At 47.8% G+C, this 21340-nt stretch overlaps 2 protein-coding genes and 1 pseudogene across 6 annotated transcripts; 1 reads left to right on the top strand and 2 right to left on the bottom strand.

The window, feature by feature from the left end:
* The first annotated feature begins 178 nt into the window (after positions 1-178).
* On the top strand, positions 179-8606 carry LOC123093590 (uncharacterized). Of its 2 annotated transcripts, none has more exons than XM_044515576.1 (6): positions 179-1514; positions 4708-4876; positions 5010-5089; positions 5565-7385; positions 7459-7621; positions 7712-8606. In XM_044515576.1, exons 2-6 carry the CDS (start codon positions 4795-4797, stop codon positions 8341-8343), a joined length of 2778 nt encoding a protein of 925 aa, XP_044371511.1. In that variant the 5' UTR covers positions 179-1514; positions 4708-4794; the 3' UTR covers positions 8344-8606. The 2 variants fall into 2 exon arrangements, with proteins under 2 accessions (XP_044371511.1, XP_044371510.1); XM_044515575.1 differs by lacking the exon at positions 179-1514 and adding an exon at positions 3919-4193.
* On the bottom strand, positions 8581-9286 carry LOC123093592 (EC protein I/II-like). Of its 4 annotated transcripts, none has more exons than XR_006445422.1 (2): positions 8997-9132; positions 8581-8891 (listed from the first exon to the last, which is right to left on the bottom strand). XR_006445422.1 is itself a non-coding variant. In XM_044515580.1 (2 exons), the coding sequence occupies exons 1-2, from the start codon at positions 9208-9210 to the stop codon at positions 8693-8695; spliced, it is 273 nt and encodes a 90-aa protein (XP_044371515.1). In that variant the 5' UTR covers positions 9211-9286; the 3' UTR covers positions 8581-8692. The 4 variants fall into 4 exon arrangements, 3 of the variants coding, with proteins under 3 accessions (XP_044371515.1, XP_044371514.1, XP_044371516.1); XM_044515580.1 differs by lacking the exon at positions 8997-9132 and adding an exon at positions 9137-9286; XM_044515579.1 differs by having other exon boundaries at positions 8974-9130.
* A 5256-nt stretch (positions 9287-14542) lies between these two features.
* LOC123090286 (uncharacterized) lies at positions 14543-20506 on the bottom strand (annotated as a pseudogene).
* Positions 20507-21340: the final 834 nt, after the last annotated feature.

Raw genomic sequence — 21340 nt, 5'->3', positions numbered from 1 at the left:
TCACAGCAGTTATAGCTTGTAATGAAGCATGTGGTGACCTCTACAACAAGCATCACATGATCTGCCCGAGTTTTACTAATAGGCCATCATTGTTTTGCATATAGTGGGCACATGAATGATAACTCCAGCACGGTATTCCCTCCCCCACTGTACATTTCACATTATTTGGACATTTGCTTGCTATTGTTAGTTGTTCATGTTGTTCTTACTCTTGCACTGTCTTTGAAAGATGGCCAAGTTGTTGCCTAGATGAATAATAAGAATGCATATGACATAACTTGATAGAGACACTTCAAATCATATCCTCGCCGATAAGAACCTGTGGCTTCTCCTTGTGAAAGTTTGCAAGCACTTACGATGATTGATAATGACCAATTGAACTGTGAATATTTTGAGATGATTTAGGTCTATTCCTAAGGGAGGTGGCACGTTCTATTATTTCAAGGTGTTTGTTAGACTCGAGACTGCATTTCAAGGTGTTTGAGATGACCAATTAGTATAACCGTTTTGCTTATTCTCACTGTCCTGGATCTTGTGTAAATCTTAGTCACCCAAAACTGCATGCCATTTAGCCTGAAGCTGCAGAAACTGTTCAATTTTATCAAACATAACTGGACTCTCTGATCTGTATACATTATAAATGAAGCTAGGTTGGGATGGTGGTTTAGACATATGACTGGTCAGGCAACTTATTAATAGGCAATCTCTTAGTAGTTTGGCAATCAAAATAAATCTTATTTGAGATATGATTTCTGATTATGAAGTACAGCACATGGAGATCCCAGTCCATCCATTTTTTTAAAGAGCAGACTGGTTTTATATCTCAGAATCCAGCAGCAGCAGTCATGCACAATGATCGCGCCTATAAACAAACTGGAGCACAAGTTTGATATATCAATTCCGCAATAAGATGCATGTAAAACTCATGCATAGGTTACCGTCTGACCGGGCAAAGAGATGATTGATGGGTTCTTTGCTCCTACATTCACAATTGCTCTAGTCTTCTGGACCACTACTGCTCAGACACCTTGTAGGGGGCTCTCCTGATCTGAACGATCGGCGGGAATTTTCACCGGAAGATGCAACAAGCTATTATTCATTGAGGTGGGCGCGGAATTAAAAGCACGCTGCGCTGATCATGGCTTCCCCTTTACAACCTAGGAGACCCGGTTCCCCTTTAAGCCCCTGCAGAAAGACGCCATTAGACGCCAATGCTCCGAGTCTGCTTGCTTATATTAGCAAAATGCCAGTGATTCGAGGACCATCTGGGCTGATTTTTTTTATGGTGGTGTTTTAACTATTGCAAACTCCTTTACACTTGTTGGCAGTGCTTTTGAAGGCAGAAAGCTCAAGGCAATCTCTTGGGAGATACGGCGGCTCGTCCCTATATGCAAAGGTAAGTGCTTGTACATGCAGATCTATGCGGATGCAGGGTTGCGGACCGGATACATGCGGCATGGACGCGAGATGGAGCTGGAAGGACCGAAGAGGGCTCCACGGACAAATGTACAAAGGTTGGTTGAACGAACCTACAAGCCCAATTATCAAGAAAATTCTCGTACCGTATCCTTGAATTCATTCTCTCACCATAGTAATTGAAGATGAACAAACAATCCTCAACTTGCGAACTCATAAACATTTGCCGACTTGTGTGTGTTCACATTACTGTTCTGCTGTAGGATAATGTCACTGGAGAATAGATAGAGTAATCCTGGGTTAACTTTTGGCCCGGGTCGACAGCACAGGGATTGCCCTTGGCTTTAGGCAATGTGGGCTGTGGGGAGGGGAGGGGGTGGTATTGATTCGATGGGGCACCCCACCATGTGATGTCTTTGATCCAGGAGGGGTCACAGGGTTAACTAGTTTATAAGCTCCTCCTTTTTTTTTGCTGGGTAGGGTAGTTTATAAACTCCACCATGGATGTGGCATGATTTTCCCTGCCCCTTTGCATGCTTAGTTTAGTAGGGCGGAATGATGGCTGTGCATGCGCGCACGTCATGCATTTGATAACCAACCATAGCCCCAACCAAACTAAACAAAACAGAAAGAGGTTCGGTCTTCCTACCGAAAGCAGCGGCTGCCCATTTGTGTATCCTCCAGGGAATGATGCATGCTTGGTTTGATCTCCGGCCCAATCCTTGTTTTTCTTTTCCTAACACCTCTCAATCAAATGCCATAGAATTTTTATTTTACACTAGATTGTGGGTGAGGACGCATGGGCGTGTGTGGAACCGCAGTATCTGTGTCAGTTGGCAGTAGTTCGGATAGATACATATATACATGTAGTATGTATATAGAGCAGAGAATTAACGAGGAGGCGACCTTGACAATAATACATACATACAGGGCATATGATGCCCACTACCGCATCATGGCCATCATACCGCACCATCATGGACCATTCCGATGTAATGTACACGCCCCTTTGTATTATTATCACTCACAGCACGCACCGGCCGGCGCTGGCTTTGGCCAGTGGCAGCCGCTAACCAACTAACTAACCAACCAACTAACTAAACCCCAAGCCAGCCACGTCCATCAGAGATCAGACCATCAGTAGCTAGTAGTAGAACTAGTAAACAAGACGTAGAGCAGACAGTTGTTAGCTGCTGACGCTGAGCCGGCCGGGTCAAGGCAGGGCAGGAGCATGTGCGTGCGTGTGCGCGGGCATGTGCGAGGGACATTCCGGTGAGGTGAGGTGAGGCGACGCGGAAATCTTCCGCCCGTCGCCGTCGCGCGTGGGGCACTGGCGCATGCACGACACTGGTCCGGCCGGTCGACGGCGTGGGCGTGGGCGTGGGCGTGGGCGTGGGCGTGGGGCGTGGTGGCGCCGGTGGTGCTGTACTCCTGCCGGTCGGGGAGGAGGTCGCCATTGAATGAATCAATGCGGCCGGTGCTCAGCGGCTCCGGCTGCGCGGCCACCAGCAAACAGCCGTGGTGACGCTGCTGCTGCCGCTGCCACTTCATGTCGATAGGCCTGCTGGTAATATACGGGTACGGCATATGCTTTGCCTTTTCCGGCCGTATTGCTCGCTCGCTCGCTCGCGGCATGGACGGAGAGTGGCCTAGATTGTTGAGAAAGAGGCAGGGCAGGTATCAGGCCGGATGCCCGTCCCGGTCGATCATCACTCAGGCCATATTGTTAGGCAGATCGCGTGTGTGCGTGTCATCGCCATCAAACAATCATTTCTAAGCTGCGGACACACGGTGCAAGCTGGGAGTAGTGCGTGTTCCATTCCACCCGCCCAATGTGGCCATTTTTGTAAGCTGGCCTTGGCGGATTTGCTGTACGGCGGGCTTTGGGTGCCGGGAACGATTCTCCCGCCTTTTATTAATATATTAATAATAATACTAATTAAAAGATGAGAGAATTGGTACATCCTTCTCATCCAATTCCCACATGATGATCCATTCCATGATGGCCAGCACGCACAGGGCTGTCCGGGACGGAAACGGACGAGGAGGCAGCACTCGCAGCACAACGGCGCCAAATGGAACGGCCTCCGCTCGTGCGGGCCGGGTAACGGAAAGCGTGTGCCGCACCAACCACTCCTAGTCCTCTCTAGCTAGCCAGAGAGGGAGTCCTCGCAGCACCAAGCTGTCCTCTTCAATCAATCACATAACACTGTTATTAATAAACCCTAAAAAATTCAGCATAAACAAACTGTTAAAAATAACGCCAGGGGGAATCTCCCCCGGCATCCGCTGAAAACGTCCAACAGGTAGACGCTAACACGGCGGCTGCAGAAATGGCAGCAGCACGACGGCAATGGCGTTTCCGATTATCGGATAGTACTGGTTTTTACAGCGAGTGGGAAACGGAAAACCAATAGCAGGGTGGGAAAGCGGCCGGGGAAGGCTTAGCTTTTGGCGAGGCTTTCGCTGTCCCGGCTGTTGCTTTCCCTCCCGCCCCGTCCCGTCCCGTCCGTGCATATGCTTTGGGCTCCTGTCCCGCTTGCCGCCACTACAACTACCGCCATTCATAAGGCTCGAGCAGGCTCGCGTAGCGCCATCTCCTCTCTTCTCTGCTCCTCCGCGGGAGCTATAAGGCATTCTTCGCTGACCCGCCGGCGACGTACGGCCGGCTAGCCGTGGTTCTTCGCCTGCGAGAGCCGCGCGCGGCGTGGTGGCGTGCCTACGCCGGCGGCACCGGGAAGATCGATCCCTTGGATGCTCTTCTTGCCGATTCATCGGTTCGTTCCTCGTCGACGATGCCTCCTTCTTCTTGGTTGATTCTTCTTGTTTATTACTAGCATTTGCGTCTGGTTCGTTCCTTGTTCTTGAAGGAAATGCGTGCGATCTGCGTGCACGTGGTGGGGCTCGGCAGCTCAGCTTCCCCACCACCCACGTTGACGCCTCCGGACCATCGCCCATCCTCTCATGTTCATCTCCTCCTCTGCTTCCTCTCATGAACCTGATTTACTAGCTACATGGTGATCAGGAACTTGGTTCCTTATTTCCTCCGGCGTCTCCTCTTTGGAGGATAGATTCCGTTGAATTTTGCTTCCCTCCCAAATTCTTTTAAAACTACATACTAGATTACTCTGCAACTTCTTTTTTTCTTTTTGAGTAAATGCTCTGCAATATCTGCTAGATTACTCTGTAATTTTGCTAATGAGAAATCTCTACTAGATTACTCTGTAGTTTCTGCCAGAGAAGAAGAAAAGAAGGTCAGAGTATGACTTGATTTCCTGCAAAAATTTACAGGATAGCGAGGTCAATCCCAACCGGCCTTGATAAGATCCTAGCCTCGCCATCGAAGCAGACTGCAGGATCTCTCTGGCAGTTGTGACCATGATGCAGTACCTGGACTTCTCCCAGGCCAGCACCTCCAAGAAGTGGACGGCCAGCAACAGCAAGAGGCAGCCGGGCCAAGGTACATACATACATACATACATGCTGAATTCCGAAATTCGACCATCTCCAGGAACCTCTGCGCGCCATTTTCGTCTTGGTTGGTGATTGGGTTCGCAGCAAGTTTAATAGATCGTCCTTGGGCTTAATTGCAGGTTTCGATGCTCCGAGGAACAGCATGGAGTTCTCCATGGAGGCGCCCCACAACTACGGCGTCTTCCAAGAGGACGTCCCGGTGAGTAGTACAATCCCTTCCCTGTTCATTCTGTCTATCTGACAGAGTAATTCACTGCATCCTTTTATGCTATGCGTCTGGTAAATTCTTTTGTTTCCAGAAAAAGGACCTGGAATGCCTTTTTCTTTCTTTCATTCCAGTCTCATACTACTGTCCAATTTTCAGTTAGGTGGGTAGATCTTTCTTGACAGATGATATGTATTGTCCGTCCGTCCTTGGCAGCTCTGCTGCTAGGTGTACTTGTACCTGACTGTTGTTGCCCGAGAGGACAGCACGAAACACCTATTAATAATGCTGTCAAACAAACAGTAGACCGCCATCTACTGCTGGGCACAATCACGTTGCCCCTTAATTACCTGGCCATTCTCTGCATCATTGCTTGCCATCTTTTGTCCATCAATAAGTAGGAGGCCATATGTTGAGCTGCTGGCATTGTTCTGAGTCCTGACCAAGTTTCATGTACAACTCTCTGCAGTACTCTTGCAACAGCATGAGGCAGTACCCAAAGTCCTCCTCGGCCCCCATCAAGAAGCTGATCCATGAGGACGCGTCCTTCCGGCAAAATGAAGGGCACAAGAGAGTGCCCAGCGTCATCGCCAGGTTGATGGGCATGGACTCGCCGCCGATGAACTCCGAGCTCGCCACCCACGCTGATGATGCCAGGCAGGCGATGATCGTCGCGAGGCCGGTGCCGACCAAGCATGTCTCCTTCGCGCAGCAGAAGAATCCTGCCCGGCATACGGCGAAACAGGAAATTTACACCTTCGACGACGCCGGCGACGACGAGAGGGACATTCTTGCTCAGCTGACCAAGAGGAGTAATGGCGGTGGTGGTGGTGATGAGTGGAGCAAGCCGGTGCCGCGGGAGCACCCGCAGGAGGAGGAGCTGCAGAAGTTCAAGAAGGAGTTCGCGGCGTGGCAGGCCAGCAAGGTGTGGGAGCAGTCCAGGGCTCTGGAGCTGGACAGCCGGCACGTTGACGACGGCGACGGTGATAGGTCCTCGGAGATCGTGCCGTACAGGTACCACCAGCAGGATCGCAGAGGGAGAGATGGCAACAGGCGCGTGCACGACAATGGCAGTGGCGACGCGCATTGGAGAAGGAGGGGCAAGGAGGGCGGCGGCGGCGGCCCGTCGATCTCCGGCAGCCGGACGTTCTCTCTGACGAGCGCGGATGATGGTTCTTCCGCGAGGCTGCCGCTCTCGAGATTCTATTACGAGGAGGAGGAGAAGCCGCTGTCGCCGACGAGGATCGTGATCCTGAAGCCCTGCCCGGAGCTGAGCGCCGACGACGTCGACGAGTCGTCGCTGGGATCGCCGGAGCTGATGAAGAACGAGAACAACATGGAGGCGTTCCTGGAGGAGGTGAAGATGCGGCTCAAGATCGAGCTCGAAGGGCACATGGCCCCCGACGACAGGGCGGCCGACCGGTGGCCCGCCGGCAGCGGCGACGTCCCCGCCGACCCGAAGCAGATCGCGCGGAACATCGCCGACCAGATCAGGGAGAGCGTCACCAAGGAAATGCACCACCCGGCGCTGCTGCGGTCGGAGTCGACGCGCTCGTACCGGAGCAGCGACGTGCAGAGCCAGATGGACTACATCTGCAGAGACGCCAGGAAGCAGCTCTCCGACCGGCTCAGGAACGTGCTCAGGAGGGAGCCGGAGGCCGACCAACCGTCGCCGTTCGGCTCTCACCGGAGACGGCCGGCCGCCTCGACGCCGTCGTCTTCGCCGTGGGACGAAGAGCCGCGGCCGAAGCCGACGAGCCCGAGGCGCGACGTGGCGAGGAAGGGCGACAAGAAGATCAGGAGCAAGGAGGAGAAGAAGCGCGCGATCGAGTCATCCGAAGTCCGGTCCTTCAGACACGGGTGGTACAAGAGCTCCGCTACGGGGGCGGTCGTCGACTCCTCCGATGAGTCGGCGTCGCCGAGGAACCTGATGAGGTCGTTCTCGGCGCCGGTGTCCGGGAACTTCGTGAAGTTCCTCTCGGAGGGGGAGCCAAAGGTGCTCGCCGGAGCGCGGGTGCAGCTGAAACACGAGGGACACGGGGACTACTACGGCGGACGGCCGTCACCGGAAGAGGAGAGGGCACCGAAAGGGAGGAAGGACGGGTTCGGCATCAAGGGTAAGGTGTCCAACCTGCGGCAGAACCTCGGGCTTAGAGCGAAGCTGTTCGGCAAGAAGCTCCACTCCGCCGCCGCCGACGAGTCGTCGTCATCGTTCTTCCTCGACGACTTCCCGCCGATGGGCACGCTGGTCACCGCCCCCTCCGTCCTCATCCACCCCGGCGTCCTGCAGGTGAGGGATCGAACACTTGCTGTTGTTTCAGAATTCAGAGCGAGCGCCATCAATCTGACATGGGAATGTTCAGGAGAACTCCACCGAGGTGCCACCGAGCCCGGCGTCGTGGTGCAGCAGCCCGCCTGATGAAATGATGATCCGCGGAGGTTACCCGAGCCCCGTATCGCCATTGGAGGCTTCCTTCGGTGAGCACCGGTCTCCGTTGAAGCCGGCGGCGAGCTCAAGTGCTTCTGGTAAGTAGAGCAGTAGCAACTGCTGCTCATGTCTGAATTTTCTTCAGAATAATGTTCAGGGGTTATGTTTCTGACGAAATGTTGTCTCAGAACCAGGAATTTCATGGATGGAGCAAGATCAAGCTGAAGAAATCCCACAAGCAAGTTCAGCAGTCCAGGACGATGATGACGACGACACGGCCGAGGTGGATCACCCGACAAAAGCTTTCATCAGAGCCGTCCTCGTCGTTGCCGGCATGCACGGCCAGAACTCCGGCGATCACCTCTCGTTAACCTGCCAACCGATCAAGCCGATCCCCAAGTGGGCGTTCGAGCAAGTCACCTCCTCGACACCACCTCCGGAAGCCGTTTCAGACGGCCATGACGTCGACCACCGCCTCCTCTTCGACCTGATAAACGAGGCGCTGCCCGGAGCCGCCCGGGGCTCGACGACACTGTGCGTGTTCAGCAAGTGGTACGCGGCGCCGCCGAGAAGAGCGTCCGCGGACAGGAGGCTGCTCGACGGGCTGTGGAGATCCGTTCAGACGTGGCTGGAACCGCCAGGCGTCGACCGCGACGCCAACTCGGTGGACGGGCTCATCGGCCGCGACATGGGCGTGTCCCCCTGGAGCGGCGTGTTCCGCGACGACGTCGACGGGATCGCCGAGGAGATGGAGGCGGAGATCCTGTCGGAGCTGGTCGACGAGACGCTGTGGGACGTGCTGCTCAACGTAGGGGACTGACTGACTGACTGACTGTGTGATTGAGCTTGGTGTTCAGAGCATGCATACTTGTACAGTACATTTTGGGGTGTGTTTTTCTCTGTTCTTCTTGTGTTCTTTCGGAGTGCTTTTGCCGGATTTGTGATGAGATGTTGGTGAGTGAGTGAACGAGTGAGAGATGTAACTAAGCTTGTGTGTGTGCGCTTGTGCGTGGAAGGATACCGAAGATATCTGTCCAGAGAAAATGCACAGGGAGACTGAAGATGAAGGATTCTTATTCATGCCATGAGTACACTGGCTGACAGAGTGGTACAGTCCATCTGAAGCAACAAACACACGGTACGCTACGACGACTAGTCGGATGGGTTGATCAGGCGGTGCAGACGACGCAGGTGCAGGTGGGGCCGCAGGTGCAGTCGGCCCTGCCGTCGCCGTCGCCGGAGCCGAGCCGGCCGCAGGAGCACGGCCTGCAGGAGCAGTGCTCGCCGCAGGTGCAGGTGGTGTGCGCCACGGCCGCGGGGTTCACCGGCACCGCCCCGCCGCCGCTGCTCTGCTTCTTCCCGGCACACCTGCCCAAAGAGAGACGCGCATGTACACACGTCAGATTCAGCAGGAGGAACATCACGTAGCGACGCTGGATCGAGTAAGAACTGGGGAGGACGAGGCCTGGCCACCGTGCCCGCAAGCGGCGCCGCCCGGGCACGGCATGGCGCAGCCGCACTTGTCGTCGCAGGGCATGGCTCGCTGGGAAGCTGTGCTGGAGGGACGAGGCCTGGCTCGGTTATCAGGAGGATCTCTAGCAGACAACAGTCACCTTGCAGAGCGGCAGAAGCAGGTGGTCGATGGCCGTTTAAGCTTGGCATGAAAGACGGGCGTGGGTGCATGCATGGACGCCAAGTGGGTGCCCGCTCGGCCACTCTCGGTGCAGCGGTGGCGCCGGGGCGCGCGCTCTGGGCGCACGCCATGCCACCTGCCAATGGCACAGCTATAGTAGCAGTCCCGATAGCACGCGCAGGTCGGAACGAAAACGCACTTCCCGTCAGGTCCATGCGCGCAGGTCCGCCGCACGGCGCACCCTCACACTCGCACCGTGCCGAACTTCTCGTGCCCGTCCCTTATACTTTTGGCCATCAGATCAATATCCAACGGCTAGGAGCACGGCATCACATGTTCATCTTGTTACTCCCACACCTTCTTGCTCCTCTCCTGCGACGATTCCTCCTCCTTCCCCGTGGCCTACCTAGGTTTAACCGCTCTCCGCTCAACCTCCCCCCACCGTCGTGTTGGCCGCCCCCCGGTTAAGTTTCGGACTCGCTCCCCGGCTCCCACTCGTACATGGCTCGGCCTTGCCGTCCCTACCTTCGACCTCCTGCAATGCAAAAAGTGATTGACACAACAACAACAAAATCAGGCACATGAGATTTGACAAAACAGATAAATCAAAGAACGATACTCTTAGATACATACTCCACATCGCAAATTTATCATCATACATCAATCATGTCTCTCATGTTTCAACAACTTGAACAAACAATCAATGAACAATTATTTCATATCACAATGATGTAATTCTCCTTCACCTAAAGGTCCACATTAAGCATAGTCTCTTCTATCATTTCTTTACCAAATCAATTATATCCAATGTTCCTACACAAAGCGGAAGTGATTGTATAAATTTATCAGTTATTCATGTCTAATGGCACGTCCTCTTCTCTTTATCACCAGACTGCTCCACCAAACATTGAGCTTCACAATAACCCCAATGATCATCCTAAATGAGTTTACCATCTTCCTCGACAACAAATTGTGTAGAGTTGTCAAAGTTGTGGACTTTAAAAAATACAATAAACGCGAGCATTGATGGAAAGGGAACAGTCGCAACATGATCACGATCTAGCCTTGGCGCGCAACTTCGCTTTCATCATATGCCAACTCCTTTGGTGTCTCCCTCCTTTCTCTCAGCTTCAGCGCCTCCCTCCCTCCCTCCTTCCTCATCTCCCCATCTTTCTCCTTCGCTCGTCGCATCATCTCCCTTGGTTTCTATCATTCATATCCCCCAGATCGCTACCATCATTTCCACTCCTACTCCAGCTCGACAAGTTTCTCAGCATCACCTTCCATAACGCCTAACACAATGTGTGTTGCTGCATACTGTTGCATACTGTTGCTGCATACTGTTGAACATAATTGCGACTGTTCATTTTTGCGACTGTTGCGACTGTTGCATCACCTTGGAAGTAGGTTTACCCTCCTTCTAGGGATGGATCTTACCTAGAAGGGGTCTTGATACCCACTAGGGGGGGTCTTCTCACATGGAGGCCTTGATCTCCACGGGAGAGGGGTAGATATGAGCAAAGCTCTCTCTCTCTCTCTCTCTCTCCAATCTAAGCTATCACTTTGCTAACCCTAGCAAGGAGGAGAAGGTCTATTTATCGTGTAGGGCGAGATGTGGTGAGAGAGGGTATTACAAGGCACTTCGACCCAATGCTACGCACAGGTGTCGGATGTCCGGCCGTTCGTGGGGCATCGGTTGTCCAGCCTAGCGGCCGGTCGAATCCGCTCCTTCTCTGGATAGCTGATACGTCTCCATCGTATCTACTTTTCCAAACTCTTTTGCCTTTTTTTGGAATCTAACTTGCATGGTTTGAATGGAACTAACCCGGACTGATGCTGTTTTTAGCAGAATTGCCATGGTGTTATTTTTGTGCAGAATAAAAAGTTTTCAGAATGACTTGAAACTTCACGAAGCTTATTTTTGGGATTAATAAAAATATTGGCAAAAGAATCAAGTGAAGGGGCCCACACCCTGGCCACAAGGGTGGGGGTTGCGCCCACCCCCCTGGGGCGCGCCCTCCGACCTTGTGGGCCCCCTGGACCTCCACCGACCTCAACTCCAACTCCATATATTCACGTTCGGGGAGAAAAAATCAGAGAGAAGGATTCATCATGTTTTACGATACGGAGCCGCCGCCAAGCCTTGTTCTTCCTCGGGAGGGCAGATCTGGAGTTCGTTCGGGGCTCCGGAGAGGGGAATCCGTCGCAATCGTCAACCTCAACCATCCTCCACCAATTTCATGATGCTCACCGACGTGCGTGAGTAATCCCATCGTAGGCTTGCTGGATGATGATGAGTTGGATGAGATTTACCATGTAATCGAGTTAGTTTTGTTAGGGTTTGATCCCTAGTATCCACAATGTTCTGAGATTGATGTTGCTATGACTTTGCTATGCTTAATGCTTGTCACTAGGGCCCAAGTGACATGATTTCAGATCTGAACCTATTATGTTTTCATGAATATATTAGTGTTCTTGATCTGATATTGCAAGTTATAGACACCTACTACATGTTATGATCCGGCAACCCTGGAGTGACAATAGTCAGGACCACTCCCGGTGATGAACGTAGTTTGAGGAGTTCATGTATTCACTAAGTGCTAATGCTTTGGTCCGGTACTGCATTAAAAGGAGGCCTTAATATCCCTTAGTTTCCAATAGGACCCCGCTGCCACGGGAGGGTAGGACAAAAGATGTCATGCAAGTTCTTTTCCATAAGCACGTATGACTATATTCGGAATACATGCCTACATTACATTGATGAATTGGAGCTAGTTCTGTGTCACCCTATGTTATAACTGTTGCATGATGAATGCCATCTGACATAATCATCCATCATTGATCCATTGCCTACGAGATTTTCACATATTGATCTTTGCTTCATTACTTTTCTGTTGCCACTGTTACGATTGCTACAAAACTGCTATTGTTACTTTTGCCACCATTACCGCTACTTCCATACCACTTTGCTACTAAATACTTTGTTGCAGACATTAAGTCTTTCAGGTGTGGTTGAATTGACAACTCAACTGCTAATACTTGAGAATATTCTTTGGCTTCCCTTGTGTCGAATCAATAAATTTGGGTTGAATACTCTACCATCAAAAACTGTTGCGATCCCCTATACTTGTGGGTTATCAATAGTCGGCGCCGGATTTTCGGGGTGATGCTAGATGCCCGTCTGGTCGACAGGCGTCGGATGTCCGGTCGCTGTAGAGTCGCTTGGCGCCAGTTTTCCTTTGGGTTTCCTCTGCTTGTTAGTGCTGGGTGTTCGAGCTTTGACCGGATGTCCGGCCACTATAGCTCCACGACGACTCCACTTGTGGAACTTCTTGGTCCGTATCTATGGTGGCTTGTCCAACTCCGAGCTCCTCCATGGTCATCTTGGGTGTACCTGAGTATGCACAAGGTTCACGCTTGAGGTAGCATACATGTCTCACATGCGGAAAGTGAAGGTTTTGATAGGAGCGAGTTTACCTCAAGTCCAATGGCACATGCTCGAGCTATCGTCATATGTCCACTTGGGGCTTGAGGAGTAGTTGTAGTGTACATGGTGATGAACGTAGAATGCTTGTCCTATACTCCGAGCTCTTGTCGCATGTCCACTTGGGGCTTGAGGAGTAGTTGCAGTGTACTTCGGGCTTCAAGGTACCACCTACGGTTCCTCCATTTGTGCTGGCTCAGCCCAATGTTGTTGTTCACGCTGCTGCTCAAAAGGCAGCCACAAAGGAGAAGAAGGATGGCAGGTGGAACAACATAAAATGGCAGTCATTCCTCTCCACTTTCGCGCTTAACAAGATATGTGCGATCAAAGCTAGTGGGGTGAGGACTGACAAGGCCTTCAAGAGGTGCGCTTAAACCTGGCAATAGTTTGAAATCCAGACCAACCCATACATGCACAAGTCCAGCAATCAAACCAAATCAATCCAAACTTTAAGTGATGTAGTCTAAACCAAACTGAAACTGCTCATGTTTTAAGCCAAACCAATCCAGTCCATTCCCTAGAGTCGGTTTGATCCCAAAGTTTGAAACTATGGACATGTGCACATAGATAGCTGTTGATGCATGCACTGAGCACTACTACTGGCTATTGTCGATGCATGCTCAGTACGAATTGTACAATAATACCATTAAGTGTTGCATGCATACAATTAAATTCAAACGATACAACTCATCTATTACAAATTATCACTCATTCAACTGATTCACACAGTTGAATCTCTAGGTCACAAGAGTCTGTCGCTGATTCACATAGACAAATTCTATTCCTCACTTCTGAACTACAAAAATTGTCTTGGAAAAAGGTGCAATAAGCGGCTTCAGGTTCTCAAGCCATTCCAAGCTCCAGCAGCAACATCGGCACCACATCCATATACTGTATCTACGTTAGCTTTGCTCTGCTACACACTGCAAACAATTTCAAAATAATCAGTCAATAATTCTAGAGTAAAGATGCACCAAAACACACAAATGCATACATATACGATATGTCTTGCAACAAGAGGAGCAGAAGCAACAAGTAGTAAACAAGCACAAATCTGGACTGGACAATTAATAGGTGCAAGTACTTGTAACATCTGATCAGTACATTGTCTTACACATCTCAATACTACCGGAATTTCAAAGAGAAAGAGACAGAGAGGAGCAACAACACCAATGTTTGGGGAAGAAAAGGAGCAGTAGTTTTCTGGAGGGAGGATCTTCAACAGAGGGAGGTTGAAAGAGAGAGCAGCAGAGGGAAACCGAACAAACTACACTAAAAAAGAGAACCTAAAGTTTCCTGGACCAGAAACCATCATCAGCCCTAAGCCAGTGGACGACCTGCAGAATTGGAGTGATTTTATTGTCGAAGATGCGAGCAATCCTTTCATGCCAAATAGCCCAAACCACAAACATCTTAACTAACTACTGATATATTCCTTATATATCAGGTTCTATGATATTTCCCCTAAATGATATTGTTCCTTAGGAATAGGAAAAAGAACCAAGGGATGGTATTGTTCAACTTACCAAATTGATATCATTAGCTCTTAAACCTTTTCTCCATTAAACCATATTGCTTGGACCTGCACATTCAAAATACATGTTAAGCAACATAAAGCTTGCTCCTCAAACTAAAGTGAGAAAATAGTATCATACCTTCATCATTTGGAATTTTGATCAGCCAATCTTTTGTGCAAACTAATGTGTTAAGCGTTTCGGGTGTCATTGAGCATCGTGTCTCTCCTGAAGTCCTTCCACTGCAACTGAATGCTGATTCAGATGACATGGTGCTAAGAGGTATTGCAAGGAAATCACGAGCCATGGTTGAGAGAACAAGATATTTTTTAGCATGTGTTTTCCACCAAATCAAAATATCAAAACTTTCCTTGATGCTTTCAAAATTTTACTCCAAATACATGTCCAGCTCTGACTTTGGTTGCATGTAGGACCTTCTTCTTGACTTGTATTGAGCAAACTCTTCTTCCAGCCTCTTTTTGCCAAGAACCGGTGATCCCATATTGGCGCTGACTTGACGAGATACCGAGCGCTCGGTGGTTCTTCTGGCTTCCTCGTATTTCTCATAATACAGCCTCATCATGTCTTTTACACCTTCTAGACACTTGTCAATAGCATCCACATTTTCACAATACTTTTCAAAGAAGAATTCCAAGAAGTCAGATTTCTTTGTTGGATCTAACACCATTGCAATGACAACTGCAACATTCAGTTTGACTCTTTCCAATATTTATCAAACTTTTGGCCCATAGCATAGACAAGGTTTGACACTATTCCACTCATGCTGCACTGAGGGTCCCTTAGCGCATGACGAATACACAACACCATGTGCAAAAAACATGGGTCGTTGGTGTTCTATCGGCTGATACTAACTTCGTCACTTCTTCAAAAGCTTTCAGAAATGCGCACATTACTTCAGCATTAGTCCACTCCACATCGTTCGGTGCTATTTCACCATTGCCACTTGCATAATTATTGAGGGCTCCCTTGTATTCTAGAGCTTCTCCAATCATTAGATATGTAGAGTTCCAACGGTTTGGAATATCAAGATTTATGCCACCAACCTTTTCAAGAAGATCCAAATTTGTGGCAATTGCATTGAAGCATTGAATTCTTGATGGCGAAGAAGCGACATGCCTTAAAAGTTCACAGGTTTTTTCTATGATCTTGTGCACATATCTTGTTCCATCTTGAACTAAGATATTAAGGATGTGTGCCAAACACCTTACATGAAAATCCATGCCACCAAACAACATGCCATGGTCTTGATGTTGCACAAATGAGTCAACTGCCGGTTTATTGTTTGATGCATTGTCCAAGGTCAAAGTCAACATTTCCTTTTGATGCCCCATTCAGTCAAACACTTGCACAAAGTCTCTTCAATGGCTGCACTTGTGTGCAGATACTTGACTTTTTTGGAGGATATGCCCTTCTTCTTCAGGTTGAAATTGCCATCAATGTAGTGAGCGGTAATGCACATATAGCCCAGTTCTTGTACAGAGGTCCACATGTCCGAGGTCAAACAAACACGAGAATCAAGAGACTCGAACTCAATGCACAGTTGATCCTTCATTTGCTCATATGCATCAACGCAGTCATTGCGAACAGTGTGGCATCGAATGACTTTAAAGGTTGGCTGCATCGAGTCCATCCACTCGTCAAAGTAAGGATCCTCAAACTTCTTGAATGGAACCTCGGTGTGAATGCAATATTTGATCATGAGTTGGAGACTTCTCTGAGCATCGAAAACAAACCCCACATCTGATGGTTTTTTCTTAGTTGTTGCAAGAAACCTATTTCCGGACTCATCATCGATTTTGGGGCATGACGCACCAATGTGGTTTCTAAGGCTGCTTGTCCCAGACTTACATGCTAATTTCATGGAACAATACGTACTTACACATGACATTCATGACATTGTCCACCTCTACCAAATTTGGCTCATAGTATTCCCAAACTTTAGCCCGCCTACTGTTCGATGTTTGCAACAACTCATCAGTTGATTCACCTGTACCTGAGCTATCCGACACATTCCTAGACACGGTTCAAGCCTGTTTATCACACCAATCAAACACCTCCTGTTCTGCCTTCCTTCTGCCCTAAATCACAACACCTTCAAAGTATGGAAGGCTTAGTATGAAGAGAACAAGAATGAGGAAACTTGCATGTGACAAACATAATAAAAGGATCAGAACAATATGACCCCTCAATTAAGAATAGTATGTAAGAACTTAAACCTGCATGTGACATCAGCTTGCACTCATAAACAGAATGATTTATATGGATATAAGTAAATATAGGCAAATCCTCCAGAAGCTAGATAAATATAGGTAACCAAATCACAGGATTCAGACTGATTTTTTTCTTTCTTACTTACTCTGAAAAGGCTAGGATGATGATAATTAGTACATCACTTCATCTAAAAAAAGAAAATGCAGAAGGGGAAGGAGAAGGAAATTGGCCGTCATCACTTCATCACCTCACTAGCAACTTAATTGTTCAGTTTACTCCTTCACCATGGCAAAAAACATGTTATAGTTTCTGAATTCATAACATACGCATGATAGTCACGACTTGCAACAAGTAAAAACATTTTCTTTTACAGCTATGTGTAAAAACTGAGGATGATGTATTGCAAAACAGTCCCTAATCACCATCTCCCAGAACTACCCATGTCTTGAGCATTCAACTGACCCTAGGCCAAGCTACAAAGGCAGATGTACTTCATGCTATTTTGGGCAGCGACTATTAATTCTCCAATTCTCTTCAGCTCCAATGGTGTCGCACAACAGTACAACACTGATACATCTCCAATGCATCTATAATTTTTGATTGTTCCATGCTATTATATTATCTGTTTTGGATGTTTAATATGCATTAATATGCTATTTTATATTATTTTTGGGACTAACCTATTAACCTAGAGCCCAGTGTCAGTTTCTGTTTTTTTGCCTGTTTTAGAGTTTCGCAGAAAAGGAATACCAAACGAAGTCCAAACACAATGAAACTTTCGCGATGATCTTTCTTGGACCAGAAGCAAACCAGGAGACTTGGAGATGAAGTCGGAGACTCAACGAGGCGGTCACGAGGGCGGAGGGCGCACCCAGGGGGTTAGGGCGCTCCCCTACCTCATGGGCCCCTCGGAGCTCTCCTAACCTAGTTCCTTCGCCTATATATACTCTTATACCCTGAAAACATCCAGGGGAACCAGAACCCACTTTTCCACCGCCGCAACCTTCTCTACCGTGAGATCCCATCTAGGGACCTTTTCCGACGTCCTATCAGAGGGGGATTCCATCACAGAGGGCTTCTACATCAACACCATTGCCTCTCCGATGAAGCATGAGTAGTTTACCACAAACCTACGAGTCCATAGCTAGTAGCTAGATGGCTTCTTCTCTCTCTTTGATTCTAAATACCATGTTCTCCTCGATGTTCTTGGAGATCTATTTGATGTAATATTCTTTTGCAGTGTGTTTGCCGAGATCCAATAAATTGTGATTTATGATCAAATTATCTATGAATATTATTTGAGTCTTCTCTGAATTCTTATATGCATGATTTGATATCTTTGCAAGCTAGTCTCTTTGAATTATCAGTTTAGGGCCTACTAGATTGGTTATTCTTGCAATGGGAGAAGTGCTTAGCTTTGGGTTCAATCTTGCGGTGTCCTTTCCCAGTGACAGTAGGGGAAGCAAGGCATGTACTGTATTGTTTCCATCAAGGAAAAAAGATGGGGTTTTCATCATATTGCTTGAGTTAATTCCTCTACATCATGTCATCTTTTTTTTGAAAGAAAACATGCACTTTATTGATTGGAAATAATGGTTACATCATCTATAAGAAGAGGTACAATATTCTCCATAGGCTCCTCAAACCAATCTCTAGTTACAGAAACTTTCGCTAGCCTAGAAAGTTCATGAGCAACCTTATTATCTATCCTATTACAATGTTTAAATCTAGTCAATGGAAAATCACATGCCATGAAGTAGCAATCCTCGAAGACTGCCGCTGCAACTCCCGCCGATTGTCCTCCATTTTTCGTTGTGTCAATGACTTCCATATTATCAGAGTTAATAATAAGATGATTGCATCCCGCCTTTTGTGCAAGAATTAAACCAAACCTCAGAGCCACCGCTTCTGCTGTTAGTACATCAGCACACCAATCGATCTTCCCATTTCTGCCAAAAATGAATTTTCCTTTGTCATCTGTGAGTACAGCACCTACCGTGCCCCTGAGCAGATCATGGTCAAAAGAAGCATCAACATTTAGTTTAACAAAACCCATAGGAGGTCGACTCCATCCTTCTTTTCTACTAGACGCACTAGGGGAGTGGGCATTCACATAGTTTGCCGTTATAGCAAGAACCCCCATCGAAATCTGGTTCACATCTTGAGACTTCCCTTCATGAACCAACATGCGTCTCTCCCACCATAAATACCAAGCGGTTATCACGATTAATTCACTTGCATTCTGGCATCCTAATATAGATAGTTCTTGGTGTGGCATAAGAAGTAAGAGTTCAAGAACCGCCTCACCCGCATGATCAATAACACAAGCTTTCTTAATTACCTCGTACATCCCCAGCTTACCCCAAACCTCTTTTGCCTTCTCAGACAAAAACAAGATGTGTTTTGTATCTTCTTGCCCATTTGAGCATGATGGACAAAGGGGCGAAACTTTCATATGTCTATTGGCAAGTGTAACACGACATGGTAGAGTTCCATGCAACGTTCGCCAGATAAATATTTTTACCTTTGCCGGACACGATAATTTCCAAATCTCCCCCCAAATAGGATTGACATTGGTACGACCCATACCATTAGTATATTGCAATTTTGTCCCGTGTTGTTGGTTCCATTCCTCCGAATAAGCTGATCGAACAGTGAATACACCATTTTTTGTATAGCTCCAGGCAATGAAATCCGACATATTATGCATACTAAGGGGAATCACAAGGACCCTTTGCACATCAATTGGCCACAAAGTTTGTCTCACCAAATCTTCATCCCAAGAATTCGTGATTGGATCACCTTTGACAGAAGTTGCCCACCTCTAGGAGTAATAATTTTCCTACTCGCACAATTCGGAATCCATGCATCTCTCCAAATATAAATGTTTTGTCCATTTCCAACTCGCCGGATATAACCATTTCTCAAAGAGTTCACTCCCGCCATAATGCTTTGCCAAGTAAATGAAGATCCCTTCTTTAACCTTGCGTTCATCAAATCTTCCTCAGGGAAATATTTAACTCTCAATTATGGTTGCACATAAAGATTCAGGACTATCAAGAAGACGCCACGCTTGTTTAGCTAATAGAGCCAGGTTGAAACAATGTATATCTTGGAAGCCCATACCTCCTTGATCTTTTGGAACACACATTTTCCACCATGCCATCCAATGCATCCTCTTCTGATTGTCCTCGTCACCCCACCAAAATTACGACGTCGCATCAATAACTCCTTTGCAGATTTTTTTAGGAATTTTAAAGACGGACATGGCATAGGTGGGGATGGCTTGTACAACAGATTTGAGCAAAATTTCCTTCCCTCCAGAGGATAACAATTTTTCCTTCCATCCACTAATTTTCATAATAATTCGATCGATCAGGAACTGGAAACAGTCACTTTTGTCCATGCCCACATTTGCCGGCAAACCCAAGTATTTGTCATTGAGGGCTTTGGTCATAATATTTAGAATTGTACATATTTGTGCCTTGTCTTCCACTTTAGTACTGGGACTAAAGAATATACTAGATTTTTCAGCACTAACCATTTGCCCTGAGGTGACACAATACGAATCCAAGAGTGATTTCAACGCCTCCGTGCTCATGGGATTGGCTCACATAAGGATCAAAGAGTCATCAGCAAAGAGGAGATTAGAAATTGATGGAGCATCTCTGCAAACCTTTATACCGGAGATGTTTCCATTCTCCTCCGCATTAGCTAACAGGGCGGTCAAACCCTCTATGCATAACAAGAATAAATAGGGAGAAAGGGGATCTCCCTGCCTCAATCCTCTAGTTGGTTTAAAACTCTCCGTCTCATCGTCATTAATACGGACCTGGTACTCCACAGAGGATACACATTTCATAATTAAGTTCATCCAACTCTCTTTGAAACCCAATTTCATCATAATTTCCTTTAAGAAACACCACTCCACTCGGTCATATGCTTTGTGCATATCTAATTTGATGGCACACAAACCCTCTTTACCCGCCCTTTTGTTTATTGTATGGAAACATTCATATGCCACGAATATATTGTCTGTAATCAATCTTCCAGGCACAAAGGCACTATGAGTTGGGCTAATAATATCTGATAGGATTATCTTTAGACGAGCAGCAATCATTTTTGAAATGACCTTATACACCACATTGCACAAGCTGATTGGTCTAAATTGGGTTACCTTTTCAGGAAAGTTAATCTTTGGGATCATTACAATTGCAGTATCATTCCACCCAGTTGGTATAGAACAAGTATTTACCGCTTGAAGAACCTCTTCGGTCAAGTCATCTCCCAACATAGACCAAAATCTTTTGTAAAAAATAGCATGGAGGCCGTCAGGACCTGGCGCTTTTAAATCACCAATATCAAATAGGGCCTTTCGAACCTCCTCGGCCGTATAGGGGGCTAGAAGAGTATCATTCATTTCATCGGTCACTTTTCGTTGGACAAGAGATAAAACCTCCAAGTTAGGATGGGAAACTTCTGATGTAAAGAGGTTTGAGAAATATGCCATGATATGATTCTTCATCTCTATACCTTGCACCCATAGCCCATTATCATCCAACAATTTTTTAATCTAATTTCTTTTCTTTCTGGCCGTTGCCGCATTATGCAAAAAAGGAGGTGTTACGATCCCCATGCAATAGCCAGTTTGCACGACCACGTTGTAGCCAGTAAATCTCCTCTTGTTCCAACAGATTTTCAATGAGGACAAGAATCTCCTTTTGTCGCGCTTGAGACTCCGCACCCATAGGTCCCCTCCGCAGCCTCTCTAGTTCTTTTTTAGTTTGTTAATTCTTTTTTTCGGTCCCTTCAGAATATCGCGATCCCAAATATGCAGATCCGCCTGCACCGCCCGTGTACGGTCAGCGAGAGACGGCCCAATACCCATCATCTTTGCTTTACTCCATTCTTTATGAAGTTAATACTCTAGATGCATGCTGGATAGCGGTCGATG

This window comes from Triticum aestivum, chromosome 4B, assembly GCF_018294505.1.
Source record: "Triticum aestivum cultivar Chinese Spring chromosome 4B, IWGSC CS RefSeq v2.1, whole genome shotgun sequence".
NCBI classification, from domain to species: Eukaryota; Viridiplantae; Streptophyta; class Magnoliopsida; order Poales; family Poaceae; genus Triticum; species Triticum aestivum.
This window is presented reverse-complemented; position numbering and strand designations above follow the sequence as displayed.

What these genes read in the sequence shown, in the direction of transcription:
- LOC123093590 (XM_044515576.1), top strand. Translation starts at nt 4,795, where the DNA reads ATGATGCAGTACCTGGACTTCTCCCAGGCCAGCACCTCCAAGAAGTGG. An exon ending in TCCACCCCGGCGTCCTGCAG is followed by an intron (nt 7,386 to 7,458) that starts GTGAGGGATCGA and finishes GGGAATGTTCAG; the next exon opens with GAGAACTCCACCGAGGTGCC. An exon ending in GGCGAGCTCAAGTGCTTCTG is followed by an intron (nt 7,622 to 7,711) that starts GTAAGTAGAGCA and finishes ATGTTGTCTCAG; the next exon opens with AACCAGGAATTTCATGGATG.
- LOC123093592 (XM_044515579.1), bottom strand. Translation starts at nt 9,060, where the DNA reads ATGCCCTGCGACGACAAGTGCGGCTGCGCCATGCCGTGCCCGGGCGGC. An exon ending in GCCAGGCCTCGTCCTCCCCA is followed by an intron (nt 8,892 to 8,973) that starts GTTCTTACTCGA and finishes CTCTTTGGGCAG; the next exon opens with GTGTGCCGGGAAGAAGCAGA.